The sequence below is a fragment of the Primulina eburnea genome, chromosome 12 (genome assembly GCF_022965805.1).
Source record: "Primulina eburnea isolate SZY01 chromosome 12, ASM2296580v1, whole genome shotgun sequence".
In the NCBI taxonomy this organism is placed as follows: Eukaryota; Viridiplantae; Streptophyta; class Magnoliopsida; order Lamiales; family Gesneriaceae; genus Primulina; species Primulina eburnea.
The window spans coordinates 5,851,520-5,863,406 of record NC_133112.1 but is presented as its reverse complement, the minus strand read 5'-3'; the positions used below and the strand labels follow the sequence as shown (position 1 = coordinate 5,863,406).

Sequence of the window (11,887 nt, the reverse complement as noted above, 5' to 3'; positions counted from 1 at the left end):
GAAAGGATCCATCATACTCACACTTAATAGTATTTGGATGTTTGGCGTACGCACATGTATCCAAGGAGCTCGGACAAAATCTTGATGCAAGGACCACTCCATGCATTTTCATTGGCTATGGATATGAAGAATTTGGATACAGACTATGGGATCCAAAGGAGAAAAAGGTGATCAGAAGCAGAGACATTGTGTTCCATGAAAGCCAGACAATAAAAGACATTGAAAAACCTACAATGTCTCAGAAGTCAAATGTTGGTGCTCTAAATTCAGATGCAGCACTAAACCCGTTCGATATAGTGACAGAATACATGCTAGAAGCAGAAGCTGAGGAAGAAGGGGGTGTTGAGCAGGGGGAGCCACAACCCAATCCACCAGATGTTCCAGGACCATCACAAGGCCCAGATGATGGTGAATCTTCTCAGACTATTCCAGAAGTTCGTAGGTCTGAACGAGGACGGATTCCATCTAGAAGATATACGGAATCTGAGTACATTCTGCTTACTGAAGATGGAGAACCAGAGAGTTTCCAAGAAGCACTATCTCATAAGGACAAAGAAACATGGTTGTCAGCAATGCAAGATGAGATGGAATCTCTGCAGAAGAATCACACTTATGAGATCATAGAACTTCCAAAAGGGAAAAAGGCGCTAAGAAACAAATGGGTGTTCAAGATGAAGAAAGATGGCAGCGGACAAGTGGTGAAATACAAAGCACGATTGGTAGTCAAAAGATTTTAACAGAAGAAAGGAATTATCTTTGATGAGATATTTTCACCAGTAGTCAAGATGACGTCAATCCGAGTTATACTTGGCTTGGTAGCAAGTATGAACTTGGAACTTGAACAGATGGACGTGAAGGCAGCTTTTCTTCACGGAGATTTAAAAGAAGAAATCTATATAGAGCAGCCATAAGGTTTTGAGGTTTCAGGTGATAACCTCGTTTGCAAGCTTAAGAAAAGCTTGTACGGTCTAAAGCAGACACCAAGGCAGTGGTACAAGAAGTTTGATTCATGCATGGCAAGTCAAGGCTGTAAGAAAACTGCTGCAGATGAGTGTGTATACATTCAGAAATTTTCAGACGGGAGTTTCGTTGCTCTTCTACTTTATGTAGACGATATTATGATCGTGGGAAAGGATGCAACGAAGATTAGTCAGTTGAAGAATGAACTCTCTAAGTTTTTTGAAATGAAAGACTTAGGACCAGCTCAACAGATTTTGGGAATGCAGATTGTTCGAGACAGAAACAACCAATGGTTATGGTTATCTCAGGAGAAGTACATTGAACGTGTGCTCGAGAGGTTCAACATGAACAACGCCAAACCAGTCAGCATTCCACTTGCCAATCATTTCAAGATGAGCAAGAGTGCATGTCCTTTATCCAAGAAAGAGATCGGGGAAATGTCATCAATACCATATTCTTCAGCTGTTGGAAGTTTGATGTATGCAATGGTATGCACAAGGCCAGATATTGCTCATGCAGTGGGAAAGGTGAGTCGTTTTCTCTCCAACCCTGGGAAGCAGCATTGGGAGGCAGTAAAGTGGATTCTCAGGTATCTAAAGGGTACTACTAAATTATGTCTTTGTTACGGGGGAGTTGATCCAATATTGGAGGGCTATACGGATGCAGATATGGCCGGAGATATTGATAGTAGCAAATCTACTTCAGGATATATCTACACTTTCGCGGGGGGAGCTGTCTCATGGCAGTCACGACTGCAGAAATGTGTTGCTTTATCCACAACAGAAGCAGAGTATATTGTTGTCGCTGAAGCTGGGAAAGAAATGTTGTGGCTAAAGAGATATCTTCAACTTGGAATCAAGCAGAAAGAATACAAGGTACATTGTGACAGTCAAAGTGCTCTCGACTTAAGCAAGAACTCCATGTACCATTCCCGTACAAAGCATATTGATATTCGATATCATTGGATACATGAAGTTATGGATCGACAACTGTTGAGACTAGTTAAGATTCATACGAAGGAGAATCCAGCAGATATGTTGACAAAAGTGGTAACTTGAGAAAAGTTAGAGCTATGCAGAGACATAGCTGGAATGCTTGTTTTGGATATGGCTGGAGGGGGAGAATTGAAGTATTCAAATTGCAAATCTCCAGCCACCATCTAGAAGGTCCACTTCTTCAACGGTAGGTGCAGCTATTGTTGATTCTCCAATGGCTGTCATCTTCCATTCACACCCATTAACATGTACAGAATATCCTCTATAAATAAAAGCTTCAGCTCGTTGTTCAAATCATCTCATTCCCAGTTGAGGAATCCTAATCCCAAGAAGAGGAAAGCTTTGAAAGTGCTGTGAGGATCTGAGAGTTTTTTATTTCTTTTTATAAATTAATCTATGAATTGAATAGATTGATTTTTCTCTCAAATTAGTTTGATCTTTGATAATTTAATTCCCAACAATAATATGGTACAATATATAAACTACAACCGACACCAGACCAAAACTTAAAAGAAACCCTAGTGTCCATCGATTGAAGAAGAACACCTAAGAAAAAGAAAGCTTGGAGGAAGAAACGGGGTTGGGGGAAAATAAAATTTTCTTTTGTTTAATTATAATTTAATATTAGGTCAGTTAATTTAGGTTTTTAATGTTGAATTAGCTTTTAAGGGAATCCTTTTACACGTTTCTTAAAACCCTAAACCCTCTTCCTCCGATCTACCACGACCATGAACTTTTGCTCCGTTTCCCTCCATCAACGTTTCAAGTCTTTTCCTCGGAGCATTAATTTCCTCCGTTCGATGGGTGGCGGTCCACGTACCTTCCCCGGCGGGCTCAACAAGTGGCAATGGAAACGCTTGCACGAGAAAAAAGCCCGTGAGAAAGAGAAGCGCCTACTCGATCAAGAGAAGCAAGTTTACCAAGCTCGAGTTCGGTCAGAAATCCGAGCCAAACTAGCCCCTGCTGAAAACCCATCGATAGGGCCGCAACAAATTGATAGGAGCCAGCACAGTTATGGACCGTTATCTGCAAAAGATCACATTCGGGCCCTCGCTGATCGATTCATGAAGGAAGGTGCTGAGGATTTGTGGAATGAAGCTGACGGCCCTTTGGATATTCCAGTTCCAGTGAATAAGGCTGGTGGGCTGATTGATTCAAGGAAATCGACTTTTAGTTTTAGTGTGGCTGAGAAGAGTGGTGAGAGTGTATATTCGAGTACTATGACTGGTAATTTAACAAAACCGAGATATTTTTGTACTTATAGGAAGCGGAGGAGTGATTTAATAGCTGATTCTGGGAAGGAGTGTTCCAGTCAAATGTGTGGTGGTTTTGGTTCTGTGACAGTTTCAAGAAGTGGGATGATGAAGGATGTCAGTGATTTCTTGAATTTTAGGCGTTATTATTCTGTAGGTTCTGCAAATGGGATAAGAGAAAGGTTAACCTTTTCAAGAACTGCTGATTCGATCGGCAAAGGCAGCTCGGATAATAAAGCAGCTTCTGGTGGCAAGAGGGCTGAAAAATGGTCAAAATTTCGAGGAGGTGTGATGGATTCATCGGACGATGATAGTGATGATTATGAGGATGAAGAAGAACCAAGAATTGGGGGACAAACTGAAAGGATAGTGGGTACTCGTGCGGCACTGGGGAAGTACGATATCAAAATAAAAAAGAGATTGCCATTGAATATTGTCGAGGATGAGGATGACTTATCTCAGCAAGTCGAAGTCATCCGAAAGGAGTTCAGATCTAGGAGTACGCAGGGGGGTGGAAGAGAAGAAATTGAAGAGGAATCAATTCTTAGTTCTAAAAGGTATGCTGGATTTTATTTATCAAGTATGATACATTTTAATGGATTGGTGTTGATTATAATTTAATAAGGTAGAGAGACCCGGAGAATAAAATAGCTTTGATGGTATTTTGGTAAATAAGTTGAAAAATATTCAATTTATTCTGATGGTATTTTCGTAAATAAGTCGAAAAATAATGAATTAATTTTAAGGGCAAAATGGTAATTATGTTATGGATTTTAACATAATTGTCCGAATATTAGCCCAAATGATTCGAGATTTGGATATGACATAGAAAACTCAAAGATTGAGAAGTTTCATGTTTTGAGTTTTGAGAAATTTGATCGTTTGACGGTCCAAAGGAATGTACCGTTGTTAAAATGTTAAATATATTTTATTAATATAATACTTCTTCAGGTTCGATGAGTGTAGCATATCTCCTTTAACCGTACGAGCACTTACTGAAGCTGGTTACGTGCAAATGACCGCAGTGCAAGATGCTACGCTTTCTGTGGTCCTTGAAGGTTATCAATTTCCACTGTGACATTCATTTATAATTGTGTCAAATTCTGTTAGAACATTGTCCAAGTACTAAATCGAAATTATTTTCAATTAGTCATCTAATACAGGATTGTTAGATTGTATTAGTGTTCTACCCTTTCTATCTGCTATTTTTCTTGCTTGTCGTTTGAATGGGGAAAAAACAGGAATCACCACCATCGCACTCCATCTTGTAGGTTTAACCACATTTCTTAGGATGAATATTTTGTGCAAACCGATATTTTATTTACTTAATAACTTCCTAAGTCGCTCTGATAATGTTGCTATTGTTGTGGTTTAAAAAATTGCTCTGCATTTAGATAAGGGGTGATGAAATTCAAAATATATCAGGGTCTTAGGGGTTGGGGGGGGGGGGGGGGGGGGGGGGATTTTACAAGTTGGGGCATAAAGTATGCTTTTTTAGAAAAATTGTGCATAAAATTTAAAATATTTTCATTTGGGAAGGGAGGTAGGTGGTAGCACCCTATACCCTTGTTATGTTCGCTCATGATCTTAATAGTGGTCAGGTACAAGATCAGAAGATTACAAATAGGATTTTGTTTTATTTGATTATGCTAGTTTTGAATAATGAAAACTGACCTATTATAGTCCGTTCTGTTTCCATTAAACCCGCGCTTCATTTAGAGGAAATACAATGGCTATTGTAGGACACTTTTTGTTATTATTTTTCTTCATTGCTTGAGGCTTAGATGCTGTGATATGATTTTGTACAGCTTTCTATCTTTTTCTTTGTTGGGATAAATATCATTACTGTTTGTTTTCTTACTTTTTATGATCCATGGTCTTTCTTTGGAGCAGGGAAGGATGCTTTAGTCAAAGCTAGGGCTGGAACAGGAAAGAGTATTGCCTTTTTGGTGGGTCACAAGACTTCTTATTTATAACTTTATTCGTAGTCAGTTCTTAGTTTTTAGCCTTATTGCTTTGCTAAACATAAACAGCTTCCTGCTATTGAAACAGTTCTGAAGGCATCAAGTGGTAACAAAATTCAGCGAGTCCCCCCGATATATGTCCTTGTTTTGTGCCCCACTCGAGAAATTGCAAGTCAAATCTGTGCGGAAGCAAATGTGCTCCTGAAGCACCATGATGGTGTTGGTGTTCAAACACTAGTTGGAGGGACACGGTTTAAAGTTGATCAAAAACGCCTAGAATCCAATTTATGTCAGGTGTATATATGATTTTACAGTATTTGATTATTGCAGTAAAGGTTCTGTTGCGAGCATATTTAATAGGATGTGATGTTTGCAGATAATTGTTGCCACTCCTGGTAGATTGTTAGATCACATTGAAAACAAATCGAGCTTCTCTGTGAGATTGATGGGACTGCAGATGCTTATACTTGATGAAGCTGATTGCTTGCTGGACCTTGGGTTTCGGAAGGATGTGGAGAATATTGTTGATTGTTTGCCTCGCAAGAGGCAGACTTTACTCTTTTCAGCTACAATGCCAAAGGAGGTTCAGCCTTTTGGCTTAAAATTAACTGGTCCTTTTTATTGTATAAGAGCAAAGGTAAGCTATCACCCTTGGGAAGTCTTAATTTTGAAATTGTCAAATTTCAGGTCCGTCGAATATCCCAACTTGTTTTGAAAAGGGAATCTTCCTACATCGATACAGTGGGTATTGGGAGTCTGGAAATTCATGAAAAGGTATATTATTCGATTTGATGGTACCGTGCTTTTCTCTGGGTTAAACTGCTGATAACTCCCGAGTCCCGTCATATTGAATTTGGAGTTCACTGAATCAAAAGTTTTTTGACCTTACTTGTCATCAGTTTTAAAGTTGACAGAGGATAATAGCTTCATTTTATCAAGTTTTATTGAAGCGAGCCATCGTTACAATGTCCGTGCTAACCCTTTGAGCAGGTTAAGCAATTTTATCTTGTTGCACCCCATGACCAGCATTTTCATTTGGTACACCATCTTTTGAAACACCATACAAGTCAAGTGCTCGACTACAAGGTGCGTTTGAGATAGGTTTTATAACACGCCAGTGATTTGGAATCCACATTTATTTGATTTGAACATTTTCTTACAGATAACTGCTTTACTTCTTCTCAGGTCATTGTTTTTTGTGCAACGGCAGCAGTGACATCGTTCTTGTTTTCCCTTTTGCGTGAGTTAAAACTGAATGTTCGAGAGATTCATTCCAAAAAGCCTTCGCTCTATCGTACTCGGATATCCGATGAATTCAAGGCATCAAAAGGATTGATTCTGATCACATCGGATGTCTCAGCTCGAGGGATACATTATCCTGATGTCACGTTGGTTATTCAGGTGAAGTGATTGTTTATTGCATTTATTTTAACACTTAAGTTAATCCTACACGTCCATTTCTAGAAATCAAACTTCTTGTATGTTCGGTCGATATTTACGGCACCAAATGACTGGACTCTTTGATGTCAATTGTTTGCGAAAAGTTTTAATTACCAGATTAATTGTTTGCACCATGACATCTTTTTATCATCTGTTCTAGAAATATCTACTATCACAAAATTGTCATAAAGGCATTTGGTAATGTCATCAGGCACACCGCACAACTTGGCAAAGACCTTAGAGAATTCCGTTAGTTCATTGGTCTTTGATGCCTACCCATGGGACTTTAAATCAAAAGTTCAGCATCACTGTATCCATTGCGTCAAGGAAACACTAGTTACGACATCGATGGAACTTCACAGTTGTATTTGAATGATGGATAATACCTCTAGATGTAAATTTTGTGATCATAAGCGGACATGTTTCTTATTAAAAAAGCAATAATAACAGGTGGGAATACCCCCTGATCGAGGGCAATATATTCATCGGCTTGGAAGAACAGGGCGGCAAGGCAAAGAAGGAGAAGGGTTTCTTTTGCTTGCGCCTTGGGAACAATATTTCCTGGATGAGTTGAAGGATCTTCCTATTGAGAAAGTTGATTCACCAACTTTAGATCCTGATATGAAAGTAAAGGTATACAATCTCTTCTGTTCATGTCATATATAAGTTTGAGTTCATAGGAGGTGGCTCAGTAGCATCAGTCACCCTGATGTCTAGGCCTAACATCGTTGAATGTATGTTTGGAATAAATATCTATGAGGCACATATGTATGTTTGTCGAGCATTGGGCGTTGAATGTCATATAGAAGAAAAAGGAGATAAAATGTTTTGAAGTTGTGTGTGCCAGTGGTTTTGAGTTTGTGAGCACTGGTTCGGTTGTCATGTTAAAATTATTTTTTCTAAAATATCGAGCTCATGGGAGGTGGCCTGGTAATATTATGTAATATTATTTATGCATAAGAAATAAATTTAATTTTTTTGGGAAACAAATAAAAAATGAATTTACTCTTAAGTAACTTGTAAAAATCGTTTTCTTTAATTGTCAAGGAGGTACAAGTCAAGTGAAGGCAAATATCCTGAAAAAGATTTAAAAAAGAGATAATGTTTAACGCTAAGAAAGTACTTGTTTGATTTGCAGGAGTAACGCCTTGCACCATGCAACTGCGGATCACTTGTTCACTATCTGTGATTATTGCTTCTAATGAATGAATTTAATATAGTGTCCTAAAAAAAAGTCACTTGCACCATGCAAATAGTTAACCATGGCAGTTTTTCTTAATATTTTCTGGTAATATAAATGTAGATTGAGAATTCAACGGAAAAGATCGATGCTAGTGTCAAAGAAGCAGCATATCACGCTTGGCTCGGCTATTACAACTCCATCAATGTAATTGGCAGAGACAAAACAACGCTCGTGGAGTTGGCCAACCAATTCTCAGCCTCAATTGGTTTACAAAAGCCACCTGCACTGTTCAGGAAAACTGCTCTTAAGATGGGATTGAAAGGTATTTCTGGGATTCGAATACGAAAGTAGCACCTTGTTTACATCTTTTAACTGCGCATGTGATGAATTATGTATTTACACTTTTATCACTAGGGAAAGAGTCCCCCGAGTGTCAGCTTTTGATATTTTCAATTTGGCATGGCGTAGTTTTTGCAGGCTAATATGCAGTAATTGGTATCAGGTCTGCATTGAAATTCTATATACTTCCAGTGGTTGGATATTCAGAAAATTTGATCCCCTTAGGCCTCTTTTACCTTTGTACTTGGTAAAAGTCCGCTGTTGGTTCCTGGATCAAATGCATTGGAACTAAATTTCTGACCGCTTAAATATTTAGTTAAGAATCAAAACTTGAAGTTCCAGAAATATTACAATAATAAAATCAAGGTTGTAATATTCGCTGGCGTTAGTCGGGCATCTTGCATCTAGGACACACCTAGGCAGGTACTAGGCATCGATAGGCGGATTCTACTGTATGAACATAATTAAAAAAAATGGTGTATGCAGGGAAAGTCAACAAATCGCATTAGACTTTGTTTAAGCCTATAAAAACTTAATTTATTTTTATAACTGAACTTTTAATTTAAATTTGAAGCCCAATTTTTTTAAAAAAAATAATTAATCCTAGGGCAGCCTATACTGGCCGGCCGACTAGCATTTTTTTCCGGTGCGGTCGGCTCGGCTGATATATGATATTTAGATCGAATCTTAGAACACTGATAAAAATAAAAAGAGTGGGTCTCATGTGAGATCGTCTCATGGATCTTAATCTGTGAGATTGGTCAATCATACTCATATTCACAATAAAAAGTAATACTCTTAGCATAAAAAGTAATACTTTTTCATTGATGACCCAAATAAGAGATTCGTCTCACAAATACGATCCGTGAGATCGTCTCACACAAGTTTTTATCAAATAAAAATAAGTACCTAATACCAACAATAATGTAATAAATACCAACAAGGTGAAATATGGAATAACAGAATCTGGGATGATACCGTGTTGAACCAAACTTCCACAAATAAATCATTCTCTCAATCTCAAAAGTACATTATTATCTAGCATTAGATAGTCAGAGAGGTTATTATTTTTGTGTTTATCGAGCCAATACGTGAATGATTGGGTGATAATAACAACTTACTTATGACTGAAAATATGTCAATGTAATTTATATGTTTTTCAATGAAAAAAATAGGCCACGTTTGCAATTTTCTTGTAAAATCTCCAAATTAAAAATTACATATCAGCATTCACAGCAGCCACATGCGATTTCCGGCAGTCAGGTTGGATTACGGGTGAAAACGGACCATTTTAAAAGAAAATGACAATTAGTAGGTTATAACGTGACTGATAACATAACAAAAAAAAAATGAAACACGTCCAAATTATAAGACCAAAATCATCGATCGTGCAGGCACACTTGACGTATTACAAGCTAAAAATGTAACAAAGCGTTTACAAGGAGGACATGAACAAATTATAGTGTCAACTTCAATATTAATATCTCTATAAATCAAATTTCAATATTATTAGTTATTTGGGCATATGGGTCGTGAAATAGTCGATGTTATCGTAGATGGGACACAATTATATAATAAAATATTTAAATGATTGAAATTGTTTCTTGCGGCAAGAAAAATAATTTTCAGAATATATCGGTGAACACGTCTTGATTTCAATCAAGTACATGTTAAATTATTTATTTCTTGACTAAATCGATTGAAAATTTATTTTCTTGAATCTATTGATCTAGAATTTGTGGGGGTCTATTACAGCATTTTTTTTCAATCTAGTCTCATTTTCAAAGGTAGAAAATAAAACAAGAAGTACCCAAGTTGGAAATTTTATATGTTGCCGCATCCAGTTTTACATATTATGTTCAAGATTCAAGAATTTTATCAAGTATAAATAGATCATAAAAATAAATAAATAATGGTACAAAATTCATTAGCATAGCAATTTCTTAAAAAAATATAATTAACTATTTCTTGTTTATATAATCTGTTTTTTCTCTTTTTTTTTTTCAAAATTTCTCATAAAATATTTGCATCAAGAAATCCAGAGTCAATTAGGAAACGTCGCTGTTATACCAAATACCAAAGACGTGACACCAATTCCCCCACCTTCCATCCGAGTAATAATTATAACCATAAATTAATCAATGGATGGAACATTCAAATTCAAATAAATAATTAATGCGTGGGTCTAATGTGAGATCGTATCACAGATCATAATATGTGAGACGGATCAACTCTACCCATATTCACAATAAAAAATAATATTCTTAGCATAAAAAGTAATACTTTTTTATGGGTGACCCAAATAAAAGATTCGTCTCACAAATACGACCCGTGAGACCGTCTCACACAAGTTTTTGCCATAATTAAGACACTTAAAAGTCCATGATATTAAATGAATACATATCTTTTGAAATTAATTTCACGTATCTATTTTATGAGATAAGTCGACCATATTCATATTTAGAATGAAATATAATATTTGTGACCAAAATATTAATATATTTCATAGGTCAAATATAATAGGAGATCTATATCACGAAATTGACTAATGAATCAGTCCCAAAAAAATTTTTGTGATATTAAATTATTGTATCAAATTCTCGCAAGTTAATTTTATATGACTAACAATAAGAAGTACCTTAAATCATGTGCAAGAGTTGCTTGTTACTCCTGTTCTGTCGGCACATTTCACTGTCGACATCTAATTTATAATAATCAATAAATCTAACTTATCTTTAAACACAGTTAAAAGAAAAATTAAATAAATGATTCTCATTGCTACAAGTCAAATCCACAATATTAATCACAAATTCTATTCAATTTTGGTACTTAATTACCTAAGAAAATAAATCCTGTCATTCACATTAAGCAAAAAACAGCTGTTTAAAAGAGAAATTTAGCACAAACAAACACACACACATATACATAATATAATTTCTTGTAATATTTAGTTGGTCTTATATTAGCAAGCCATGATCATTGTATTAAATATGTTCAGTCTCTGTCAAATCGAAACTTTTTTGCATACATAATTCCTACAAAAATTGTTTATACAATCCATGGGCCCACAATTATTTTTAGATGAAGTTCAGTACAAAACATTGAAAATTTGGAACATATAACATATATTAATACATGATTTTCAAGGGTTTGCATCGAGTTTTCATCTAAAAAGAAGTATCATTAATATCAAATTTTTTATACATGTACGAGCACTCAAAATCATATATTAGTGTCAGTTCTAAAACATTTAGTTCTTTTTGTTCCAAATTCAATATCTTCTTCATCTAAAAAAGCACAAGTAGGCTCATGGAGTGCAAAAACATTTTATGGATTAGCCCAAACTAAAGAAAAAGAATCGATTCGAATGAGAATGATCACATTTTTAATTATTGAGACGTGGGATTGATCATTTGCTCTTAAAATTTTTATGTTCAAATATAATTTCAACCATCATATAAAATTCATGGCATGTTTATATTCACCTTACAAAATAAAATGTATGTCAAATATATGATATAAAATAATAAAGTAGGCAATATGTCTGAAAGTGGATTACAAAGTCAAACCGCCACAAGTCATGCACCCAATGTTTGCGCATTACATATTCCATATAGATGTCTGAAAATGTCAACTTATTTATTTACATTTTCAATGATAATTATGGACACATAAGTTGTCAAATGTTTTGTTAACTACCTAAAAAATATATATCTTTTCACAATTAAATCAAAATTTCCTTTGTTAACATAT

The 11,887-nt window shown here is 35.9% G+C and overlaps 1 protein-coding gene across 1 annotated transcript; it reads left to right on the top strand.

Moving 5' to 3' along the window:
* Window positions 1-2,480: 2,480 nt before the first annotated feature.
* Window positions 2,481-8,399, top strand: LOC140807113 (probable DEAD-box ATP-dependent RNA helicase 48). Its single transcript, XM_073163818.1, has 10 exons — window positions 2,481-3,765; window positions 4,160-4,266; window positions 5,102-5,157; window positions 5,242-5,466; window positions 5,549-5,755; window positions 5,860-5,946; window positions 6,163-6,258; window positions 6,358-6,573; window positions 7,063-7,245; window positions 7,916-8,399. Exons 1-10 carry the CDS (start codon window positions 2,684-2,686, stop codon window positions 8,144-8,146), a joined length of 2,490 nt encoding a protein of 829 aa, XP_073019919.1. The 5' UTR covers window positions 2,481-2,683; the 3' UTR covers window positions 8,147-8,399.
* Window positions 8,400-11,887: the final 3,488 nt, after the last annotated feature.